The 26,357-nt window shown below is 43.8% G+C and overlaps 2 protein-coding genes across 9 annotated transcripts in view; one reads left to right on the forward strand and one right to left on the reverse strand.

Annotated features, from left to right (window-relative positions):
- dffb (DNA fragmentation factor, beta polypeptide (caspase-activated DNase)) overlaps positions 1-24,502 on the reverse strand; it is a 34,490-nt gene extending 9,988 nt beyond the window's left edge. For 2 of the 5 annotated variants that reach the window (XM_068017527.1, XM_068017524.1), the window contains exons 1-6: positions 24,298-24,502; positions 12,742-12,868; positions 10,605-10,793; positions 9,626-9,705; positions 7,576-7,746; positions 341-441 (exon numbers count right to left, since the gene is read on the reverse strand). In XM_068017527.1, the coding sequence (XP_067873628.1) occupies positions 341-441; positions 7,576-7,746; positions 9,626-9,705; positions 10,605-10,793; positions 12,742-12,868; positions 24,298-24,480 (851 nt within the window). In that variant the 5' untranslated portion in view covers positions 24,481-24,502. Of the gene's footprint in view, positions 1-340; positions 442-864; positions 1,065-7,575; positions 7,747-9,625; positions 9,706-10,604; positions 10,794-12,741; positions 12,869-21,606; positions 21,735-24,297 lie in introns of those variants that run through there. The other 3 variants (XR_010969657.1, XM_068017526.1, XM_068017525.1) reach the window with 3 other exon arrangements.
- cep104 (centrosomal protein 104) overlaps positions 24,063-26,357 on the forward strand; it is a 376,777-nt gene continuing 374,482 nt past the window's right edge. For all 4 annotated transcript variants that reach the window (XM_068017520.1, XM_068017519.1, XM_068017521.1 and 1 more), the window contains exons 1-2: positions 24,063-24,154; positions 25,004-25,075. The gene's annotated coding sequence lies outside the window, so the exon portion shown is untranslated. The remainder of the gene's footprint in view (positions 24,155-25,003; positions 25,076-26,357) is intronic.

Here is a 26,357-nt window from a genome sequence, read left to right on the forward strand (position 1 = left end):
GATCAACTTGCTATTTTAACCAGAGGCCTGGGCACGATAACTGTTGTGGCTTTTCAGCCAGGCCAACCCGGCAAGGAGTGGAGCTGGGACAAGAGGAGGCATAAAAAAGTAAGTCTTTTTATTGTGCCTTGATCGAGAGCCCAGGACTGTTCCTTCATTCCGCGGCGCAGGCTCCTGCGACCTGAATTTACGCTCCCACCAACTGGCCAGTGTCCACTTCCTGCCACTTTCAGGCAGGAAACTTACTGAGGATAGGCTGGTGAGTTTTGTCATTTTAGTTTCTCAAATTACGATAAAAAAATGGCTGAAACAGCAGAGATGTTTGGATATCTCCACCTACCTATGATCCAGATTCCAGGTGCTGAAGATAATTCTATTTTGTCTGTTACCATACGGATTTATGGAATGGAAAAAGTTGCAGGAATCCTCGTCAAACGCCCCCTGGAAATGCACAATGTTTCAACTTTTTAATTCCAACTTGAAAACTTATTTTGCCTTGAACAGAGATTTGGCTGAAGCTCTTGTTTAAACTGGAACAGTTTGTATAACTGAGCTCTCTGGAGCATCCTCAACCAGCTCAACCCAAACAAAGCAGATGAACCATTGCAGTACCCCTGAATTTCTTCATACACTTGTCTATTAGTGTCCTAAAAAGATAGAAGAAACTTGCATTTGGGTACAGGTATCTGCTGTGGCTCAGTCGGTAATATTCTCGCCTCTGAATTAGAAGGTTGTGTATTCAAATTCCACTCCAGAGACTTCAGCACAAAATCTAGGCTGACACTCCAGTGCAGTACTGAGGGAGTGCTGCACTGTTGGAGATGCCGTCTTTCAGATGGGATGTTGAATCAAGATCCCACCTACCCTCTCAAGTGGATGGAGAAGATCCCACTGAGTTATTTCAAAGAAGAGCAGGGGAGTTCTCCCTAGTGTCCTGGCCGATATTTTCCCTCCATCGCCATCACTAAAAAGCTAATTATCTGTTGATAATCACACTGACTACTCTTCGAAAGTATTTCATTGGGTGTAAAGCACTTTATGATGTCCTGAGGTTGTAAAAGGGTCTGTAAAAAAAAAAAAATACAAGTCTTTCATTCTTTTTATATTTATGCTGCATATTGTTTTAAAATGCAAGTTTCCTTGATCTTTTTAACAGTGTAAGCCGATGCCCATCAAAGTCTCAGGGCTCATTTGCATATAGCTGCACAGTTCGAGCACTTGGAGGTTCCCGAGGTCATGCACTCTGTGTGAAATTACATCCCCAAAAACTGGTCTAACAGCTCAAACATGTGAAAGTGAGGAGTTGGCGAGATGAAGAATGCACCAAACTCATTTCATGATAATAGGCTTCTGAGAAACTTCACATTTTTCATCACTGTCACTTGCGCTTCGAATTATCATAGTACTTTTAACTCTTCCCAGAAAGATATTTTTGGGCTCCTGACATCCCCCGACCTAAACCCACACCTACATCGACCAGACATGGGATGACTTTCCCCATGGGCATCATAATGGAGGAGGAATTCCAGCAGCCTTGTCTTGAGGTACTGTTCAGTCACTGCTGCAATGTAGGCAATGCAGCAGCCAATTTGCACACAGTCAGGTCCCACAAACAACAATGAAATAATGAGCAGATAATCTGCTTTAGTGATGTTGGTTGAAGGATAAATGTTGGCTAGGACACTGAGAACTTTTCGCAAAAAATGTCATGGGATTTTTCTCCATTGACCTGAGAGGGCATATGGGACCTCAGTTTAATGTCCCATCCAAAGATGGCACCTGTGACAGTGCAGCACACCCTTAGTACTGCACTGGGCTGTCAACCTGGATTCAGTGTTCAAGTGTCTGGATTGGGGTTTGAACCCTCAGCCTCACGATTCAGAGGTGAGACTGCTACCATCGAGCCACGGCTGAGACCTAACATGTAAAAATTTCTTTACTGTAGAAGTGTGAGGTTACCACTTCCACTTTGGATTCGAGAGAAACAAATTGGAATATCTGCTTAATGATGAAGGATTAGGAGTTTTGGGTGCAGGGACAGCTCGAGCTATTTCCAACTGAAATGTTTTAATAGCCAACAAAAAGACTCTGCAATGTAGAACATAGAACATAGAAAATACAGCACAGAACAGGCCCTTCGGCCCACGATGTTGTGCCGATCCTTTGTCCTCTGTCAAGGACAATTTAATCTATACCCCATCATTCTCCTTTATCCATATACCTATCTAAAAGCCGTATAGAACATAGAATGTAGGTGGGAACAGTCTTTTACTTCTGGGTATGATATCAAATCTAAGCCTGCTTGAAGTCAGATATATTTATTCTATTTAATAGCAGGATGTGACAAGTGGCCTCAGCTTTTCACCATATATATCAATGGCTTGAATGAATGAATAGAGAGTTGCATGTTCAAGTTTGCAAATGACACTTATCTTAGGAGGAACAGTAAGATGTATAGATGGAATCAGACAGCGTCAAAGGGACAGAGGTGAAGTGAGAAAAGCTGTGGCAAATGGAGTTCAATATGGGGATATTTGAGATTATCTATCTTAGATCCAAGACAAATTATAATATTTTCTTAATGGCAAGAGACTAGAAGCTGTGGAGGAGCAAATGGATTTTGGTGTTCATGTACACAAGTTAATTAAAGCTAGTGCACATGTACAAAAAGTAACCAAAAGGGTTACTGGAATGTTAGCCTTTAACTCCCAGGGCTTAGAATTCAGAAGTGAGGAAGTTATGCTTTTGTCGAAGGGGCCTATATTCTCGAGAGTTTAGAAGAATGAGAGGTGATCTCACTGAAAAGTATAAAATCCTTAGAGGGCTTGAGAGGGTTGATAATCAGAGGCTGTTACCCCTGGCTGGAGAGTTTAGAACTAGGAGTCATAATCTCAAGACATGGGGTCAGGCATTTAGGACTGAGGTGAGGAGAAATTTTTTCACTGAGAGAGATGTGAATCTTTGGAATTTTCTAACCCAGACGGCTGTTGATGTTCAGTCAAACAGTGCATTCAAGAGATAGACTGATAGACTTTTGGGCACTAAGGGAATCAACGGGTGTGGGGATAGGGCAGGAAGTTGGAGTTAATATAGAAGTTCAGGCATAATCTTATTGAATGGCGGAGCAGACTTGAGGGGTTGTATGGCCAACTTCTGCTCCTATATCTGATGTTCTTGTGTGTGAATGCCAAGTAATCAATATGGAATGACAGTATGAAGTCTATTGAGGTTAACAAAAATGTGGTGGGAAACTCTCAATCTTCACTGGAAATTATCTTGTTAAAAGGTTATTTTCTATCCTATGGCATGCTAACCTTTTTAATTCATATTTTGTTATAGGCTTGGAATACATTTGGTTGCTCAAAGTCTGAATCTGCCTCTGTCTTTTGCTCTAAGCATGAATAGTGTGTTGGGAGAGAGCTCAAATTGTAACAGAGCATTTCTGAATTTAACCGTGACTTTTTATGGACAATGCATATTTTATGAAATGGTATTTAGTACTAGCATTAAGTAGCTCTTAATATTATGCCTTTTTCCTTGGAACTGCGTGCTAATTATTTTGGTTCAACTGAAGAGGTTATAAAGAAGTATAATCTTATTTTTAGCATACTAAAACTTTAAATGTGTAAATTGTAATACAAAGTGACTAGATAACCTTTTTATACGTGTTGCAAAATGGTTACGCAGTAACACTTTAAAGCACACATCAATTATCAGTTCAGGAATAATTAATCAATGTGTACAGAGGATAGGCTGCAATCCAGAGATAACTTTAGGAGAGGATGGTGCTCTCCTAGATTGATCAATGAGTGAGCAAGTGTATGAAGAAGAGCTGAAATTGATATGGGAATTGGTTGAAAGTTTGAAGTAACTATACAGAACAGATTAAACTGGGCATTGAAATGCCATATGTTGCAGTGAATGATAAATACCTCATGCTTTTCTTGGTGCAAAGAATTGTCACTAACTTCACAGTACTGTAAACTCCTGTCATTTAGATCTCCTGTGGATGAGTAACAGTCTGTTGCTTTAGGAAGTGGGATTAGAAGATGTGATGGAGACTAGATGGAGTTAAGATACAGGTCAGCTTTGATCTAATTGAACAGTGATACATACTCGAGGGATAAATGTTTCTACCTTCCTGTGTTTCTATATAAAGCCCCTTTGGTTGCAGTATATATTTTTTTATCTTATTCTCCAGTCCCAGTAATTGTTTTAATTTCCTCTTTATTTTATAATAATGAACCTCAGGAAAGGTATAATGGCTTTAGAGTGGGGGAGAGTGTAGATCTGCCAAAATGATGCCAGGGCTTAAATGGTTAAATTATGAGGACTAGTTGCTGAAACTTGGGTAATATTCTCTTGAGTTTGGAAGTTTGAAGAGTGAACCAACTGAGGTGTTCTAAAATTAAGAAGTGATTCAATAGAGTAGGTCAATATAAAACAATTTCCTCTGGTGGGGAAATTCAGAACAAGGGGGCATAACCTTAAAATTCAGACCTAGGTCACTTATAACTGAAACCAGGAAGCACTTTTTTGCACAAAGGTTAGTGGAAATCTGGAACTCTCTCTCCCAAAGGCTGGTAGAAATTTAATTTCCAAGATGTAAGACAACAGATTTTTGTTAGGTGAAGGGATATGGAGCAAAGGGAGGTAAATGGAGTTGAGATACAGATTAGCCTTGATTTAACTGAATGGTCAACAGGTATGAGGGGCTGAATAACCTACTGCTGCCCCAATGTTACACCAGAGTTCCATCATGAATATTTAGATTAGCATACCCCAGGAAACTTGGGTGTAGCTCCCTCTGCTGGTAACAGGTGTAATTTTTTTAGCACAACAACAGCAAAACTGACATCGAGGAAATTCAAAGCTGCTATTTCTCTCGAGCTAATCATCAGGTTAGTTTAGGTACATTAATGTGATCAATTGAAAAATATATTACCTTTAAACTCCTCACAAAATCAAAAAGAGAGATGGGTAAACTAAAGGCTAATGTTTGCTCAAAATCATAATGAATGCATAGCATTATATTACAGTTTTGTAAGAGTATTGAATTTATTTTACTGGTATTTTTTCACATATGTTTAATCTTTAAAAACTGTAATTGATCCGTGCGATAAGTGTTTTGCTATCTCGCAGGCTGTAGGCTAGATTTGAACGTCTTGTTTCTGGCACAGAAACATGCAGAGAAACAGAGAAAGGCAGATATGACAAACACAGCAAGTGATATTTTTAAAAGACAATCTCCTGACAACGCAGAGTATGTGCAGAGCAATCGTCAATGTCATCAATGTGTCTGAACACTTGCCAGCATGAATCCGTGCATGCACGCTGACGTCACCATGCACTGAGCTGGCAATCAGCAGGTAGCAGTGACGAGCAGCCACAAGGGGCAGTGGGAGATTGAGTGGCCACTGGCGGGGGAAGGGGGCATGGAGTGGCAAGGTGGGGGGAGCAGCAAGAGGGAAGGGCGAGTGGGGGGGGGGCGGCGAATATTTGGGAACAGCGAGCAGACAGCGGAGGAGGGAGCAGGGAAAAGAAACTGTGATTGAACGGGGAACTGAATGTGGCAATTGGGGGGGGGGGGGGGGGGGTTGGGTGTAATTAGTTTTTTTGTGTCAAATTGAGCAGCGCCATCTTTATTACTGACAGCTGTCCGACACGCCGCAGACACTGATGTTTCAGTTGATGAGGCTGCATCTGCTTATGTGCCAGTAGTGTGCCACCTAGTGGTTGTGTTGTCAACAAACATGTCAATTTTCAAAACTGAACAATAGACAGAAAGAGGACTGGAGACTGAACTACAAAGCCATTATCCAATCAAAGGATTGAGTTGACAACATGTAGCAGGAGTGAAGTTCAATCTAGTGAGTCATCTGAATCCCCGAAATTGAATTACTGGCTGAAACTCCCTGCCACCCATCCATAAGAACATAGGAACTGCTCGGTGAAAAGAAGACCAAGGTCAATCTAGTTCACCAACTACCATCCTGATTGTCACTTATTACAAGTGTCATGCTAAGCCCCCACCTGCCAAGAATGAGGCACATTAATTTTATCATGAACATTGATGTTACTGGAGTGAAGATGACTTGTTAAACAGATCGGCCATGGCTGGAAAAGACATTTGCATATTAACAGAGTGTTTGGAAGGACAAAGCAGCCATTCCCTGACATTCAACCCACAATGGATTTTTGATCACCAGACGTTGACGGTGGGGGAGCTTGCATTCCAGGTTGACTGCTAAGATGGCCGAATACACAAACGGACATGGTCAAACCATCTAGTCACATGACTAACCTGCTGGCCACCTGAGCTTTTTGACTTTGTACAGTTTGGGGAGAAAGCTGTTTGCTCCTGGACTGAGAAGATCTCTCTCCTGTCTGCTCCCATCTCTTTCTCAGAAGCCTCTGAATTCACATGAACCCCGAGAGAGAAAAGTCTCCTACACTGAACAAGATTTAAGAAGAATACTGGGCCCCATCGAAAAGCAAGACTTACAGTCAAGGACTCTATTATGCGTTTGAAGAACCGTAACAACAACTCTTCAGATATTGCCTCAAACCTGTCCACTTTATTTTTCTTTTCCTCTTTTCTGTCTCTATTTGCATGTGTGTATCGCGTATGCATGCTAGCGTGGGGCGCGGCGTGTATCCGTAGGCATTAACCAAATTAGAGTTTAAGTTTAATAAATTTCCACTTTTCTTCTTTAAACCTAAGAAAGCCTGTTTGTGCTGGTTAATTTGCCTTATAATTGGAAAGCAGTGAACAAGGATTCACCAAGGGGGAGCTAAAAACAGCTAAGACCAGGTGAAGGCTGAGAGTGATCCCTAGACACCTTTCTCACCTGGTCGTAACACAAGGATAATGGAGTAAACACAGAAAATGCTGGAAACACTCAGCATACTCCACCTCACTCTCATGCTGATCTCTCTGTCCTTGGTCAACTGCAGTGTTCCAGTGACGCTCAACGCTTGAGGAACAGTACCTCCTCTTTCGATTAGGCACTTTACAGCTTTCCAGACTCAACATTGAGTTCCACAATTTCAGACTGTAATCTCTGCCTCCATTTTGTTTCCTTTTCTTTGCATGTTTCAGTCTTAATCTTGCTTTTCCTTTTGAACGGCAACTGTTCATCATTCTGCCATTCACACTTCCTCAAGACACATCTTTTGTTTCTTTACTTGTCCCATTACCACTCCCTTTGGCTCTGCGTCATTTAATGTCTCCCGTCTTCCACCATATCATAGACCTTCCCTCTTGTTCTTTTTCCACCTCATTTCATCGACTTAAAATCTATTACTTTTTTTATTTTTAGAAGTTCTGATGAAAGGTTATTGACCTGAAACATTAACACGGTTTCTCTCTCCACAGATGCTGCCTGGCTTGAGTATTTCCAACATCCACAGTATTTTGTCTTTGTCATGATAATGGAGTCGTTGATTAATACTGATTAATCTCTATCAATCAATCTACAACAGATCTCGATATGACACAAGAAAAATCCCATATTCTAGGATAAGGCGTTTACTTACGGCTTGTAGGTCATTCGATTGTCAACCAATACTCACCTGGCAAGTAAACCATCCTCTGTCAGTGCAGAGCCGACTCTCGTCATTTGCTGTTCTGTCAAAGTAACATTCATTGAAGTGATTTTGTTGAAGCTGCCTCTCTATTCTTGTTACAAATGCACAGTACTTTTCCTTCGTTTTTCTTTCAAGTTTGTCAGCATGCTTCTTAACCTGTTGATGGAAAAAAATATGTTGGCATACCTTTAAAAATCAAGAGCATTCTACTGATTGAATTCTCAAACTTGCACCTTGAGAACTTTATTCATTCATGGGATCTGGGTGTCACTGGCTAGGCCAGCATTTATTGCCCATCCCTGATTGCCCTTGAGAAGGTGGTGGTGAGCTGCCTTCTTGAACTGCTGCAGTCCATTTGGGGTAGGTACACCCACAGTGCTGTTAGGAAGGGAGTTCCAGGATTTTGACCCAGCGATAGTAAAGGAATGGCGATATAGTTCCAAGTCAGGATGGTGCGTGACTTGGACGGGAACTTGTAGGTGGTGATGTTCCAATGCATTTGCTGCCCTTGTCCCTCTAGTTGATAGAGGTCGCGGGTTTGGAAGGTGCTGTTTAAGGAGCCCTGGTGTGTTGCTGCAGTGCATCTTGTAGATGGTACACACTGCTGCCACTGTGCGTCGGTGGTGGAGGGAATGAATGTTTGTGGATGGTGTGCCAATCAAGTAGGCTGCTTTGTCCTGGATGGTGTCGAGCTTCTTGAGTGTTGTTAGAGCTGCACTCATCCAGGCAAGTGGAGAGTATTCCATCACACTCCTGACTAGTGCCTTGTAGATGGTGGACAGGCTTTGGGGAGTCAGGAGGTGAGTTACTCGCTGCAGGATTCCTAGCCTCTGACTTGCTCTTGCAGCCACGGTATTTATATGGCTACTCCAGTTCAGTTTCTGGTCAATGGTAGCCCCTAGGATGTTAATAGTGGGGGATTCAGCGATGGTAATGCCATTGAATGTCAAGGGGAGATGGTTAGATTCTCTCTTGTTGGAGATGGTCATTGCCTGGCACTTGTGCGGCGCAAATGTTACTTGTCACTTATCAGCCCAAGCCTGGATATTGTCCAGGTCTTGCTGCATTTCTACACGGACTGCTTCAGTATTTGAGAAGTCGCAATTGGTGCTGAACATTGTGCAATCATCAGCGAACATCCCCACTTCTGACCTTATGATTGAAGGAAGGTCATTGATGAAGCAGCTGAAAATGGTTGGGTCTAGGACACTACCCTGAAGATCTCCTGCAATGATGTCCTGGAGCTCAGATGATTGACCTCCAACAACCACAACCATCTTCCTTTGTGCTAGGTATGACTCCAACCAGCAGAGAGTTTTCCCCCTGATTCCCAGTGACTCCAGTTTTGCTAGGGCTCCTTGATGCCATACTCGGTCAAATGCTGCCTTGGTGTCAAGGGCATTCACTCTCACCTCACCTCGAGTTCAGCTCTTTTGTCCATGTTTGAACCAAGGGTGTAATGAGGTCAGGAGCTGAGTGGCCTTGTTGGAACCCAAACTGAGCATCACCGCTATTAGTATACACACATTCTGGGAGCAGCTGTAAAGATGGAAGTGGGTAGGTTTTTGAAATTATCACATTTACAATTCTTGTCATTACAATATGATGGAAACAGCCTCCTAATTGACTAATAGCAGTTCTCGAGGTGCAAATTTGTAATATAGCAATACAAATGCACTGTGGGACCAATGTTCCTGCCCTTCTTCTGTCCCAGCCTAGCACACATGCACGTTCAGCGTGGGATTGGTTTTAAATAATTTTCCTTTTTAAATGAACCTGCGCATGTCTGTAGTGCAGCCTCCCAAGTCAGTTGCTCCAAAATGTGGCACTCTGTCAATTGGTCGTGTGGCATGCACGCTGGGTGAATGTCACAAGGTCATCCTTCATATCATAACATTACATTCTTCTTTGGAAACGCCTTCAACAATAACTAGCATGTTAATATGGCAATAACGTAGAAAGAACATATCGGGCAAAGCAGCAGTTCATGCAGACAATTTCGTATTAAAGAATTTAAACTGTTCCAATTTCATACCTCCGAGAGGTAATTTCTCATTCTTCTTTTACAGCTGGATCTCATGTAAGCAGATTTGGTCTGAAAATGCGAGTCCAGACCTGCAAATTAACATCCTATAGTTAGTACTTGCAATTTGTGACAACAGTTTTATACTAACTGAATCATAAAGACACAAAGGAATTGAACAGCCTATTTCTGAAAAGTCTGGGCCGCCTTGAAGCACATATATTGTTGGCCTGTAGTTAGTTACTTTGTGCCCCCTTGATTATGTGAAGTACAGATTCTACAATAAATCTGATGCAGCTTTGCCAAGATTCTTTTTCCCTTTACACTAACACTCCACCCTTACAAAAAGAGCAAAATAAAATGCTGGGTTGTCTCGGAGAAAGTTTGCCTAAATCCCACTGCAGCAAATGTGAATAATGCCAAGCACTTTAAATGCAATGTGGCGGTAGACTCTGTGATAGAGATAGAATTTGACATGAAGACTGCCAAGGTCCTCAGCCTCAGGGAGTATTGGCTTCTCCAAGTGGTTTAGCACATCTGGGTTAGGGAAAATGAATCAGGTTTCAAATTCTCATCAATGAAAAGTTATTATGTCTAGACATTGAGTGCAGCGTTAAGGGTAATGCCCAGTCAAAGAGCCTGCCAACATTTACTCTCTAGAATTAGAGACAAACAATAAGTACTTGGGAAATGTACTGGAGGGCTGCTGGTATCCACTGAACTATACAAAAGTAAAAGTTAGCATCTCTAGGAAAGGAAGGAAGAAAATTGTGGGTAAGGGGAAGGGAAAATGTTAAATATGTGAAGTCACATCCATGATTGGGAAAATTGGGCATGGCCTGTGAAAGGAGTGCAATCAATGGGGTGAATGGCAATTTCTCATTTCATTTGGGCACAACTCGACCACATGTACATCTTGTGTGGTGTTACTGAATAACCAAAGTCACTTTTTTCAGTCTTATATTACTGTCTACTTATGATGACACATCACCTTTAAACCATTCCTGGTCATCCTGACGCTTTTCTGCTGTAATATTTTCAGCAGAACTTTCAATAAGTTTCTGCAGCAGCGTCCTTTTCTTAGGTGATAGTTCATCAGATAATATTTGTCTTGCAATTGTAATGAATTCTTCATTTGTATCCAGTCCATGCAATACTTTATTTAAATAGTAGCAACCCTCTGTAAATTGGATGGAGATGAGTTACCAATCTTAAAACCAGGCTGAATTGGAATAATAACCTTCAATAATTATAAACAACAATCAGATCTCACTGTTTGTTATGCAATAGAATATCTCATCAACAAACTTTCAGTGCTGCAAACTGTGCTTCATACAGTCTAGCATGGTGCCTAGACACACAAAGTACCACCCAGCCAAGTCAATTGCTCCCATTTGGCAACCAAAGTGATTACTGACAACACAGCCGGCAGTTTACATCTTCTGACTGCGCCAATCGGCGCACATGCAGGATAGGTTCCTACCCTTTGCGTATGCGCTGCGTTCCACAGTGCTAGGACTGGTTGGTGCATGCGCAGATGACGCCATCGCATAATGCGGGCAGATGGTGCAGGGGATCCGGGCCGGAGAGAGCAGCGGTGGGGGGAGAGGGGGTCTGGGAGCGGGTGCGGGGAGAGCGTGGCCGAAGACCTTGCTGGTGGCGGGAGCGCTCTCCTTCCCCCCGCCACCCACTCCCGAACCCCGCCCCCCCGCCCGCTCGCTCACAGCCCCCCCGCCTGCTCGCTCACCGCCCGCTTGGCACACCCTCGACCGCTGGCTCACCCACCCACCCGCTCATTCACTGCACGCCCGCCCTCTCGTTCCCTCCCCTCCCCGGCCCACTCGCTCGCTCCCCTCCAGCCATTGTGTGCTGCCATGTGTTTAGGTTGCCATCGTGTGATTATTTGAGTAGTGCCATCTTGAATCCTGGCAGCTGCCTGACGTCGCAGTCTGTGACGTTTTAGTGGCACAGGCTACATTTGCGCATGTGCCATTGCAGCGCCACCTATTGGTGGCGTTGTCAGCAAACGCAGCCATTGGCAACACTAAGTGTTGTTGTTCTAGTATGCTACCTAAATCCAGGGATGAGGACTGATGTCAGTGTGTGCAACCAACTAATAGTGTAGATTTATCACAGATCTCCCAGAAAGCTGTTCCCATTAGCTGTTGGTACAAGGTCTAGGGGGCACAGATTTAAGGTTTTGGGCAACAGATACACGGGGGATATGAAGAACAACTTTTTTTTGCGCTGCGAGTGGTAATGACCTGGAACTTGCTGGCTACGAGGGTGGTAGAAACAGAGACGATCAATGAGTTCAAAAGAATATTGGATGGGCGCTTGAAGGACTACGGTGTTAAGAGCGGGGGAATGGGTTTGATTGGATTGCTCTAGAGAGACCGGCATGGACTCGATGGGCTGAATGGCCTCCTTCTGTGCCGTAATGACTTTATGAAAGCAGTTGTAAAAGACTTTCAGGTAAAAGGCACTTTGGAGGTTGGATAGAATGTAAAAATGTTTAAATCTCAAACCCGACTCCAACCCGCCCACTTTCAGTTTTAATGAACTGGGACAGGGGACAGGTGGTGGTTGGGAAGGGCAACCAGCTCACTCCCAGGAGTCGCGTTGGCCATTTAAATATCATGATGAGGCTACATATCTCATATTTAATATGTTTTACAGGTTTACCTCTGGCCATCTGAATTTCCTGAGGGAAACTTGGCAGCTAAAAAGAGGCAAAGATTGCTTCATGAAAAAAGTAGGTGCCTTTTACAGTACTGCTTGTGGGTCAAGAACAGCAGGAGTGCTTCCCCCCAGCCCACCAAGCCTACCTTCTTCTCTGCCTGCCATCGAACACCACTCCCCGCACCAGGATTGGCGAATCGCCTTTCTCCCACTCCTCAAGGATCAGTGGCTGCCCACCCCATCCCCACCAACCCAGTAGCAGGCTCCCAGCTGCGGTCTCCTCTGGGGCGTTCTCCGCATAACAGGGTGTCAAACCTGTCAATCAGACGAGCCTCCGGGTGGGGAACCCACTTGAAGAAAAACCCAGGACTTCTGGGTTTCCCGAATGAAACTCATTTCCTTTACTCACAAAACCTGCCCCAGTCAAGATCAGAGTTTGCATTTACCTCCATTCCACTGTTGTCCCCGCTGCAGAATGATGAGCTCACAGTTATCTTCCAAATGCGAGAAATTCTCAGCATCAACTTCTGTCCCACTTTTAAATAAACACACACGACACTTTTTACGTGGCAGCTATCCAAGATAAAATAAGCAGTTACCATCAAGTGCAATAAACACTATCATCATTTTGTACCGGAGACGTGTGTTATTATTGAAACAACATTTTCTTTTCAAAGAATAATTTGGTGGTCCTTTCACCTCAGAGACTTGGGATTAAATCTAGCCTATACAGTGGCATAACTGTCTCCTTTCTCTTCTACTGTAAATAACTTTTGTCTGGGGAGACTGAGCCTAGTTTCCAGTGAATGCAAACATGATTTGGCACAAATCACCACCACCCTAACAGGGGCGGCGCAGTGGTTAGCACCGCAGCCTCACAGCTCCAGGGACCCGGGTTCGATTCCAGGTACTGCCTGTGTGGAGTTTGCAAGTTCTCCCTGTGTCTGCGTGGGTTTTCTCCGGGTGCTCCGGTTTCCTCCCACAAGCCAAAAGACTTGCAGGTTGATAGGTAAATTGGCCATTATAAAATTGTCACTAGTATAGGTAGGCGGTAGGGAAATATAGGGACAGGTGGGGATGTTTGGTAGGAATATGGGATTAGTGTAGGATTAGTATAAATGGGTGGTTGATGTTCGGCACAAACTCGGTGGGCCGAAGGGCCTGTGTCAGTGCTGTATCTCTAATCTAATCTAATCACTTTGCACAGGTTACAGAAGAATGGCTGGTGTCTGAAATGGGAACATTGACACTGATGCAGGTGGGACAGGGGTTTTCAGAAGTAGTGTTAGACATGTATCTCTACCCAGCTATACTATTAAAACACTGTTACATAGCTGAAACTAGAATGAAAAGTCCATGCAGGTACAATCTGCATTATTGGATCTGTCTTGTTATGAAGTTGTGTTGTAGAAATGCTTTACATCTTGAGTGCATTATTTGTGCTGTAATTCAGAAGTAAATCAATGACATTTGCACATACAGCAGTTTCTCCAATACAAACCAAATAATACACACCATATTTAGTTAGAGAGTTTACAGTTCATCTTTGTCAATGACCCTTCCATGAATAGACTGGACATACTCGTAACTTTTCATAAAGCAGCTTTACTGACCCCCTGCCATGATAACAAAGCTTCAAAATCAAATATTTCCTGACAGATCAAATCTTCATTGCTGGATTTTTGATTTTCTTTTTTGTTGATGTGCAGATTTTATTTGAAAATTAAGTACAGGCTGCAACCTACAATTTTACGTAAAGCATGAACTTTGGCAGTGGGTAACTGAAACCTCCCCAGCATTTGCAGCCTTCTGCATGGCTGCCACTATATATGATGTGGGCTGAATTTACACAAAGTGTGAAAGAGAGTTATAGAAAAGATTATTTGAAAAAAATGAGCCAATGCAGTTGCCTTTTACTAGGTCACTCCAACAGGTTACTACTCAGGAAGTGGTCCTTGACTAAAGTTAGTGGCCAACCCAAATAGCTAAACATCAAGAACTTTGTTCAGCATGTATTGTGGCCCATTACACAATGTCCACAAATAGGCCAGGGCCACATAATGTGCAAATGTTATCAAATTATTTTCTGGGCAAAACTCACACACAGTACTACTTCACTGTGTGGGTGAATACACAAACTTAAAACTGGTAAGTTTTACATTCTATCACAAGCACGAGAAGTGTGGCGATGAAACATTATGGACAAAATCTGAAGAGTCATAACAACTGACTTTATCTTTTTAAAAAAGGACTTTTCTTTTAAAAAGTGGACAATGTGCTCCAAAAATGGCCACTGAAGGAAAAGAACTTGGCCTTTATGTATTCAAACTGTCTGACAGAGACAAAGGAAAATCTTCAAAACTAAGAGGTGTCAATTGCACCCATCCTACACATATTCTAAAATATTCCAGAATTTAATGGGTTCTTCAGAAACAAAGAAGGTGTGAAGTTGCTGGGCCATTGTGTGACCATCATGGGGTGGGGGGGTGGGGGGGGGGGGGGAGATCAAAGCATCTCCTACCCAGAGATGAGACGTAATACATCTTTATCTTAAAAGGCAGCCTAGAGAGACAGAAAGCGAGACACCCAGAAAGCAGCATCCAAGAAGCTCGTCTCCAGCAAAGTGGAAGGGACACACCCTGCTGTAGAATTTTACATCTACACTTTATACAGCAGTGAATTAGAACTGAACTTCCAACCAAAAGAGAAATCTACAAACACTTCAGACCTGCAACCAATGCTAACTTGACTTCCAAGAGAAAATAACAGGTTTACCGTGCCCCCGCCGAAACCTACCCCCCCACTTATAATTGCTTACCCATTTTCCCTCTTTATCTGTCTCTTTTGTGTGTGTGTGTGTGTGTGTGTGTGTGTGTGCGTGAGTGATTGCGTGACTGGATGTGGTTGCGTCAATTTCAGGTTAAGGTGCATTAATCAATAAATAACTGAGTTTCTGTTTTAAACCTACAAGAAAAATCTGTTGCTGTCTATTTGAGAAATAAAACACCAAGGGGTTAAATCCTAATAACAAAAGAAACTTGCTGCGGTCAGGTGGGAGTTGAACAGTGGGAAGCACCTGAACCCCTCACCACGTGGCCCCAACAATTCACAGTACGTCTCCCAGTATTCAACTTCAAATTGTTTCTGCAAGTACTGCAAAACAATCAATAAATATTATATATGTGCCATGGAAATCATAATAAATTACATTAATTATGATAACCTATGAAACATATTTAATTCTACTCCTTAATCATTTACGAACAAGGGAAGCATGTAAAACCACATGTTTAATGTTTTCTCAGAGCTTGTTAAAATGGCCAGCATGTAGATAGAGACTGATACTGAGCAAAGCATGGACTATATACCTCAGTGTGGCATGACAAACTTAAAAATAAAGGCAGCATGCCAACTTTACAAGACTGAGGGAAAACAACAGAGCAAAATTCAATAATGTGAATCTATATCAAGTACACAAATTAACACTGCAAATAACCTCACCACAGCTTAGACTGGAGAGCTAAACTGGCAGACCACAAGACAGGAACTTAGATACACAAGAAAGAATACACACTGTCCTTCCAAAACTATGTTTTAATTACACTCAACATCAAACATCTCTAGCATTCAAGAGCAGCAACAACAATGCAATTGTGCAATGCAATCGAGGGCAATTAGTGTTGGGCAGTAAATGCTGGCCTGGCCAGTGACGCCCAAATCCCAGGAATGAATAAAAAAGAAAGAAAAAAAAATCTGCTGTCCTCTACACAGTTTCAAGGCCTCCTCTCTTTCTGCCTGTTTCAGGTGCAGGTAGAATGTTCTCATTAAAAGTGACAAATGCCCCCACTCCCCCACAGTGGCTCAGTGGGTAAGTGCACTTTTTGGTGCAGTAAGCAGCCATATTAACATTTAAAGAAAGACTTGCAATTAGATATTGATTTTCACGATCTTGGGTCCCAAAGCGCTTTACACCAATGGAGTGCTATTTGAAGTGTAATCACAGTAGTCAGATAAGAAACAGCACAACTAATTTGCACACAGCAAGATCCCACAATTAGCAATATGATAATGACCAGATAATCTGTTTGACAATGTTGATTGAGGAATAAATATTGGCCAGGACACTAGGGATAACACCCCTGCTCTTCTTCAAAATAGTGCCATGGGATCTTTTACATCCACCTGAGAGGGCAGATGGGGCCTCAGTTTAGTGTCTCATCCAAAAGATAGCACCTCCAACAGTGTAGCACTCCCTCAGTACTGGCACTGAAGTGTCTGTCAAGATTTTGTGTTCAAGTCTCTGGAATGGAACTTAAACTCACAACCTTCCGACTCAGAGGCAAGGTCCTAGATCGGGATTCTAGATTGTGCTTAGTTTACTGATCTCTGTAAAAACGGCAGTGTAGAATTATGATTGAGCTCAGTATCCTCCAGCTAACCATCAGGGTTTCTACTGTTATTTGTTACACAGTGAACTGCACTGGAAATGCATGATCGATAAGGACAGAATTGAGCCTGAAAGTTTGATGTGGTCAAGTATGATTTTTAAATCATCTTTTAATATATACTTTAGGTCAACAAATCCAACTCACCTGAATTTATCGACACTGGTTCGCCATACATATCTACCCCACTCTATCCATTTTGTTGTCTTCTGCAAACTTAAGAACTGGATCCAGTTTCTAAGCCATTTATAAAAATGATAAAATAGCAGTGATCCCAATATTGATCCAATTCTCAAATTTTTATTTTGTTTTTGTGGATTAAATAATCTGGAACTCACTCCCTAAACCGTTCGGCCGCTCTACCTCTATCTTCCCCTTTAAGACACCCTTTAAACTTACCTTTTTAGTCAAGCTTTTGGTAACCTGCCCTAAATATCTCCTTATGTGACTCTTCTCTTTCTTCTTCTTTGGCCTCCTTGTCTCGAGAGACAATGGGTAAGTGCCTGGAGGTGGTCAGTGGTTTGTGGAGCAGCGCCTGAAGTGGCTATAAAGGCCAATTCTAGAGTGACAGACTCTTCCACAGGCACTGCAGATAAAATTGGTTGTCGGGGCTGTTACAAAGTTGGCTCTCTGCTTGCGCTTCTGTCTCTTTTCCTGCCAACCGCTAAGTCTCTTCGACTCACCACTCTTTAGCCCCACCTTTGAGGCTGTCCGCCAGCTCTGGCGATCGCTGGCAACTGACTCCCACGACTTGTGATCAATGTCACAGGACTTCATGTCGCGTTTGCAGATGCCTTTAAAGCGGAGACATGGACAGCCGGTGGGTATGATACCAGTGACGAGCTCGCTGTACAATGTGTCCTTGGGGATCCTGCCATCTTCCATGCGGCTCACATGGCCAAGCCATCTCAAGCGCAGCTAGATCAGTAGGGTGTATATACTGGAGATGTTGGCTTCCTCGAGGACTTCTGTGTTGGAGATACGGTCCTGCCACCTGATGCCAAGGATTCTCTGGAGGCAGCAAAGATGGAATGAGTTGAGACGTCGCTCTTGGCTGACATACGTTGCCCAGGCCTTGCTGCCGTAGAGCAAGGTACTGAGGACACAGGCTTGAAACACTTGGACTTTTGTGTTCTGTGTCAGTGCGCCATTTTCCCACACTCTCTTGGCCAATCTGGACATAGCAGCGGACGCCTTTCCCATGCACTTGTTGATTTCTGCATCGAGAGATAGGTTAATGGTGATAGTTGAGCCTAGGTAGGTGAACTCTTGAACCACTTCCAGAGCGTGGTCACCGATATTGATGGATGGAGCATTTCTGACATCGTGTCCCATGATGTTTGTTTTCTTGAGGCTGATAGTGAGGCCAAATTTGTTGCAGGCAGCCGCAATCCTGTCAATGAGTCTCTGCAGACACTCTTCAGTGTGAGATGTTAATGCAGCATCGTCAGCAAAGAGGAGTTCCCTGATGAGGACTTTCTGTACTTTGGTCTTCGCTCTTAGACGGGCAAGGTTGAACAATCTGCCATCTGATCTTCTGTGGAGGAAAATCCCTTTCTTCTGAAGACTTGAACGCATGTGAGAGCTGCAGGGAGAAGAAAATCCCAAACAGTGTACGTGCGAGAACACAGCCCTGTTCCACACCACTCAGGATGGGAAAGGGGTCTGATGAGGCACCGCTATGCTGAATTGTGCCTTTCATATTGTCATGGAATGAGGTGATGATACATAATAGTTTTGGTGGACATCTGATCTTTGTTAGTACTCTGAAGAGACCACGTATGCTGACGAGGTCAAAGGCTTTGGTGAGATCTATGAAAGCAACGTAGAGGGGCACCTGTTGTTTGTGGCATTTCTCCTGTAGCTGGCAAAGGGAGAACAGCATGTCAATGGTGGATCTCTCTGCTCGAAAGCCTCACTGTGCCTCAGGGTAGACACGCTCAGCCAGCTTCTGGAGCCTGTTTAAAATGACTTGAGCAAACATTTTCCCCACAATGCTGAGCAGGGAGATTCCACGATAGTTGTTGCAGTGACCGCAGTCACCCTTGTTCTTATAGAGGGTGATGATATTGGCATCGCGCATGTCCTGTAGTACTGCTCCCTCATCCCAGCACAGGCAGAGCAGTTCATGGAATGCTGAGAGTATAGCAGGCTTGGCACTCTTGATTATTTCAGGGGTAATGCCGTCCTTTCCAGGGGCTTTTCCACTGGCTAGAGAATCAACGGCATACTGAGTTCCGATTTTGTTGGCTGTTCGTCCAACTCGTCCATGACTGGCTCAGTGTCATGTTATACCCGATAACGCGCCTGTGAAGCGCTTTGGGATGTTTTACTACGTTAAAGATGCAATTATATAAATGCAAGTTGTTGTTGCCTACCTTCTGGTTAAAGAGCCATCATTGCTCCTTCAAAACACTAGATTAACCATCAATTTATTTCATTGGCTGGAATTTTATGCCTCTCCCAAAAAGGCAGGATGGTAGCGAGTGGGGGGGGGGGGGGGGCCCCTTCCTTACCCACTCCCGCAGCCACTTTACGCAGCGCGGTGGCAGTGGAGAATGACCTGCCCACCCCAGGCCAATCAAAGCCCTTAAAGTGGCCAGTTAATGGCCACTTAAGGGCCACTGCCTGCCACCACAGGTATTTTACCCGTGGCTAGCGGGCGGCCCAGGCACGAGAAAAGCCGCCTGTTAAAAGCAGGTGGTTTTCTGACGGCCTGGTGGGGGCCCTCCTGATCAGGCACCCTGTGCCTGACAAAGGGCTGGCCCCAATGTCCCAACGCCCAACACACCCGTCCCCCCAATCGACTGCCCTTGCCTCACCAGGGCCCGACCAATTACCCCCCGGCGCGGCCCCAAAAACCTACCTGGTCTCCGGGGCTCCCAGCCATCTTCAGCTGGGTTGCAGTCCCAGCAGTGGCCAACGCTCCCGGTGGCTCTGCTGGGACAGAGAGCTGCCAGCGGTTGATTGCCGGCTGCTCAGACCAATTAAAGGCCTGGGGACCGTAAAATACAGATCTAATTCCCAGGCCAGGCGGAGGCGGGTTTGCCACCGACTTTCCACCAAGTGTAAAATTCCGGCCATTGCTTTCACAGAATGGCTGCTTTGTTTCCTAAACATCACGGCATTTCAAAACTTGTTAAATTTGTGAAGCAGTTTAAGAAGTCTGATAAGGTACTGTGAAATTGTAAACTTTGAATACATAGTAAAGGCCTGCTCGGGTCTGCAAATGAGACCTGACTTGAGCCCGACAGAACCATATTCGACCCAAGCCCGACCCGGCCCGAGTCCTTTCATTCTTCCTGCACCCGACCCGACCACCGGAATATAATCAACTTTATTGAAGAGGTTGTGCTCTACCTTGGATGGAATCGCTCACTGCAGACTAGTGTGGAGTGTTTCCCGCCTTGATGTCCTGGCTGTCACTGCGTCCGACCCGACCTGACCCGACCCGAGCCTGAACTCCGGACCAGGAAGAACGACCCGAACCCGACATGTCGTCGGGTTTCGTGTCAGGTATTCATGCTCTAAATAGTTGCTTTATAATATCAGATTATTTAAAATTTAAGGGCAGCAGGCCTCCATTAAAAGGGCAAACACACCACGAATATGCAATGAACGGCATTTAAACTACGGGATAAAAAGAAGAAATGTTGGAAATACTCAGCACGTCTGGCAGCATCTGTGGAGAGAGAAGCAGAGTTAACGTTTCAGGTCAGTGACCCTTCTTCAGAACTGGCAAATATTAGAAATGTGAAAGGTTATAAGCAAGTAAAGCGGGGGTGGGGCAAGAGATAACAAAGGAGAATGTGTAGATAGGTCAAGGTCACAGAACAGCTGACCAGAAGGTCATGGAGCAAAGGCAAACAATGGTGTGTTGAAAGACAAAGCATTAGTACAGATAGGGTGTTAACGGACTGAAAATTGAACAGCAGCAAGTACCAACATGAAAAAAAGTGGGTAAGCAAACTGAACAAACTAAGATGAAGTAAAATAAAATAAACACACAAAAAATATATAAAAAGAAAAAATAATTAAAAATAAAAGTAAAATGGGGGGGGGGGGGGCCATCATGCTCTGAAACACCTTATCTGTACTAATGCTTTGTCTTTTAACACACTATGAACATATTGTTTGCCTTTGCTCCATGACCTTCTGGTCAGCTATTCTGTGACCTTGTCCGATCTACACCTTCTCCTTTGTTATCTCTTGCCCCACCCCTGCTTTACTTGCTTATAACCTTTTACATTTCTAATATTTGCCAGTTCTGAAGAAGGGTCACGGACCTGAAACGTTAACTCTGCTTCTCTCTCCACAGATGCTGCCAGACCTGCTGAGTATTTCCAGCATTTCTTGTTTTTATTTCAGATTTCCAGCATCCGCAGTATTTTGCTTTTATTTTAGTGTTTAAACTCCGGGATTTGACTATACACTGATGCTAAACTGCGGAGTATAAATCAGGTGTTAAGGCTCCAAAATGATTCCCAAAGTTGCGTGACATTCCACACCCCCTCTCCTGGAAATTTCACTTGGGTTTCGTGTGGGTTCTGACTCTGGATTCAGACTGCAATAATCTATGCGGAAGGAAAGCGCTTCGCACCAGGCTCCAGCCCTACTGTAAATGCAGGAAGCCCTGAATGATATGGTAAACGTTTTCATTTCGGTTTTAAGAAAAAACAGAAACATCCGCGATTTGTAAGCGACCTCCCTCCACGAAAGGCGGATTCTCGAATGTGTAACTGAACATGAATGGAAATGAACAGGTTTCCGGGCCGTCCCTGTTTAGACCAGACACTGACATTGAAACTTGGTTTCATGAAATTAATCATATCCTTTTGTATGCTACACAATCGATTAAAATGTCACCTGCAATTTCTGACACCCTTTTTGCATTAGCTCTTCCAAATTGCGGGCTACGATTCCATATTTCGTATCAGTCTTCAAACTTCTCACTTTGAATTTGGACCCCATGTTACAACCCGTCGCTTTGTTACACTGGAACGTAACTGCGCATGCGCACCCCACGCCTGATTATAAAAGCAAAATACTGCAGATGCTGGAAATCTGAAATAAAACCAAAAGTGCTGGAAATACTCAGGTGTGGCAGCGTAGGTGGAGAGAGAGAAGCAAAGTTAACGTTTCAGGTCAGTGACCTTTGAGCCTGATAGCTTTTCGAAAACGCAGACTGGAGGAGGATAAGTTGTTGAATGCTTAGTTGGAGATAACAGCAACTATTAAATAAAGACATGGGATCACTGGACACGCCAAAGGCCCTGTTTCATTCTCTCATTTATGTAGACACCTGCTTCATATATAGGATTGATTTATTTGCAGCCCTTCCAAAGTCCCTTTTAACATTTCTACAAATTTGATAGCTCTGTGCGCAGGGCGATTAAAAACTTTTATAATGAGTGCATTCAATTTCAAATGTGGCAGTCAGAAATATGCAAGTAGATGAATGCAAGAATAGGAACAGAAGTAAGTCTCAGATCCTCAAACCTGTTCTGCCTTTCAATTATATCAGGGCTGATCTGTACATCAAGACCATTTACCAGCCTTTGAGCTATATCCTTAATACCTTTCCCTAATGATCTGTCCATCTTAGTCTTGAAAGTTTCAATTCTCACAGCATGTACAGCCATTGGAGGGAGAAATTTCCAGTTTTCCAGGATCCTTTGGCTGAAAAGTGCTTCCTGAATGGCCTAACTCTAATTTTAAGATAAAAGCAAAATACTGCAGCTGCTGGAAATCTGAAATAAAAACAAGAAATGCTGGAAATACACAGCAGGTCTGGCAGCATCTGTGGAGAGAGAAGCAGAGTTAACGTTTCAGATGCTGAATATTTCCAGCATTTCATGTTTGTATTTCTAATTTTAAGATTGTGGCCTCCTGTTCTAGATTATCCCACCGCAGGTAATAGGTTCTCTGAAGTTACTATATCAAATCATTTTATGGCTTTGAACACCTCAATTAATCATCCCGCAATCATCAAACCTCAAGGGAATGCAACCCATCCCCATAATGTAATCCTTTAAGCTCCAGTACCGTCATTACTTTGGAACTCCATGCCTATGCACTTTTTTTGCCTACTTGTGACAGTGTTCTAGTTTGTCACGACTGCTGGCACAAAACCATGAGCAAAGGCACGTAACTACAGGGTACCAACCCTTACAATAACATTAGCAAACTGCAAACAAGTGTAATGCAACCAGATATCATATGGTTGAATACTGCAGGAACACATACAAAATCTGGCAGCGCATATACAGACCTTTCTGACGACAGAGGATAGCTATGATTCCAATCTGCATCATCATTGTGTCTCATCTGAAGCCAATTTGATCCCCAAAACAACCCACTGAGATCCTTTTTTATAATTCATTCATGAGAATTGGGCGACGCTGGCGAGGCCAGCATTTATTGCCCATCCCTAATTGCCCTTGAGAGGGTGGTGGTGAGCTGCCTTCTTGAACCGCTGCAGTCCATTTGGGGTTGGTATACCCACAGTGCTGTTAGGAAGGGAGTTCCAGGATTTTGACCCAGCGACAGTGAAGGAACGGCGATATAGTTCCAAGTCAGGATGGTGTGTGACTTGGAGGGGAACTTGCAGGTGGTGGTGTTCCCATGTATTTGCTGCTCTTGTCCTTCTAGTTGGTAGAGGTCGGGGGTTTGGAAGGTGATCCTGGAAGATAATCACTAGATCATAAAATAATTACAGAAGAAGAAGGCCATTTAGCCCATCTTAAATCATACATACAGAAAGATATTCAATTCCCTCACTGCAGCATCCACTTGATTCTTAAAGTGTCAGCTGAGGTTCAGTTGGTAGTATTCTCACCTCTGAATTAGAAGGTTGTGGGCTGAAGTCCTGCCCCATGACTGGAGCAGAAAGATCAAGGTTGACACTCCAATGCAGGCCTGAGGGAGAACCGCATTGTTGGTAGGTGCTGTCTCTTGGGTGAGATGTTAACCCTCTCAGGTAGACGTGAAAGATCCCATGGTGTTGTTTTGAAGAAGACCAGGGAAGTTATTGCTGGTGCACTGCCCAATATTTATCTCTCAAGCAACATCACAAAAACTGATTATCTGGTCATTATCATGTTGCTTTTTGTGGGAGCTTGCTGTACACAAATTGTCTGCCATGTTTCCTACTTCAAAAGTACTTCATTGGTTAGAAAGCACTTTGAGACCTCCGGTGGTCGTGAAAGGCGCTATAGAAATGCAAATCCTTCTTTACTGTAAGAGCATGACACCTGAAAGAGCCTAAAAGTGCGCATGCGTCACGGCCACACAAAGACTACAGTTCCCAGAAGGCCTGGCGGTGCGCTGGCGCCTGCGCATTGCTGACTGTTGGTGCCGGTGGTTATGGAGATGCGTCGGCTGGTGGCGGGGAATGCAACGCTGAGCCGTCTTGGTAAGCGTGTGTTAAATCGCGGCGCCAGAAACCGGGTGAACAATTTAAAAAAAAACAGTACAAACATTGTAACAGAAATATAATATTTAGAGCCGGGACTTGACCCCCGGCCGACTCGGGCCTCTCTGACTCTGGGGACTCACTGAAGTTGGCGCCGTTCTTTTTGGCTCGCAGAAAGTTCCAGCATTTTCTGGCGCTGATTGCCGCTGCAGAATGTTCACCGTTTCCGCAGTATTCTCCCCTCTGCTGGGGATGGCGATCTCCCTGTTAATGGGTCCACGTGCCCTGGCTGCAGCGCCAAGTGGCCTTTCCTGATGTGCAGCCATGAGGTTCAACCAGAGCCCAGCCCTGTTGACCACACAGTGAAGACAGGGCTCCTCTAGTGTTGCTTTTGAACTTAGCTTTTGGTTTTTTTTCCCAATTGGGGAAGGATGTTTGAAAACATTCACTGGTCAACATAAATCATTTATATTTCTACGTCAACTTAGTGGATCAAATTCTTCATGAGAGTTTTTCTAAATCTTATGTTATGTCTGATGCATTGAAATGGATTGAATCAGTTGCATGTGATGTAGATTCAGAAATTATCTGCTCTATCCAGGGGAATAGTTTGCGAAAACTTTTAATGAGAATTATGGCACTTTATTAATAACTTATTGATTATTATGGGATCTTTTCTGCTATTATATTGGTATTTTATGTTTAGTTCTGATATTTTCTGGTATTGTATACCATTTTCATGTAATTCTGAAATTTGGTGCCTCCTTCATCAGTAGAAAACTGGTTCAAGGTGCTGTTTTTCCAGCCAATCGTACGACTGAACATTAAAGCTGGGTTTTGTTTCTGCAGCTTGCCCTTTTGCATGCACAAAGACAAGACAATTTGTCAGAGGAGGTTATTTTGCCAAAGGCCGAAATAGAGGTAATGTACTGTAATGTGAATTGGTTTCATGTTGTGGATAGTATTCTGACAATTTTTGTCTGATTTATTCAGTTCCAGTATTAAAAGCACTTTGGATCTTGTACTCAGGATTTTTTTTTTATTAATTCGTGGAATGTGGGCATTCCTGGCTAGGCCTTTTTTCACCAAAAATATACTTTATTCATAAAGATTTGCGAGAATACATTAGGAAACAGTTAAAATTTCACATTTCGGAAAGTACAATAGAGATCAGACTACTTTGATACAGAAAAACATGAAGTGCTTCACAGTTCTTGCTATTCCATTTTAAATGCAATGTACATTGGCCAACTGTGTTAACAGCCCCGACAACCAGTTTTATCTGCAGCGCCTGTGGAAGAGCCTGTCACTCTAGAATTGGCCTTTATAGCCACTCCAAGGCGCTGCTTCACAAACCACTGACCACCTCTAGGCGCTTACCCATTGTCTCTCGAGACAAGGAGGCCAAAGAAAGGACATTGGAATTAAATAGTGAAAAAAACATTTTGACACATACAGCCCGAGGGGTTTTACACAGGTTCACTATGGCGGGAGAACCTTACACACTGGCCTTTCCCCATTGAGCCTTTGCGGTGGCTGCCCCAAGCTTTAATGCGTCCCTCAGCACCTAGTCTTGGAATGTGCCAGTCTGCAATGCTTGGTCGTGGACGCCCCTTTGCACTGGAAGACCAGCAGGTTTAAGGGCAGATCAAAGGGAGTCCTTCACTGAGTTGATGTTCATTTCGCTGTGCGTCCCTGGGAACAGCCCTTAGAGCACAGACTCCTGTGTTGCGGAGCTGCTCGGGATGAACCTCGACAAAAACCAGTGCATCTCTTGCCACACCTGCTTTGCAAAGGCACGTTCCAGAAGGAGGTGGGCAACAGACTCATCCCCACCACGAGGGCAGCGTGCGGAGGCGGTGAGATTCCGGGCGTGCAGGAAGGTTCTGACGGGGAGGGCTCTTCTCACCACCAGCCAAGCTACGTCTTGGTGCTTGTTTGAAAGTTCTGGCGATGAGGCATTCTGCCAAATTACTTCGGCAGTGTGCTCGGGGAACCATCCAACAAGATCCGCCATCTGCTTTTCCCGCAGGGTCTTGAGGAAATTCCGTGCAGACCATTGCCTGAAGGATTGGTGGTCAAAGGTTTTTTTTTGCATAAACTTTCCCACGAAGGATAGGTGGTATGGCACGGTCCAACTGAATGGAGTATTCTGCGGCAATGTGGTCAGACCCATCCTCAACACTGGGGACAGAGAACTTCA

This window comes from Heterodontus francisci, chromosome 37, assembly GCF_036365525.1.
Source record: "Heterodontus francisci isolate sHetFra1 chromosome 37, sHetFra1.hap1, whole genome shotgun sequence".
Taxonomy (NCBI): Eukaryota; Metazoa; Chordata; class Chondrichthyes; order Heterodontiformes; family Heterodontidae; genus Heterodontus; species Heterodontus francisci.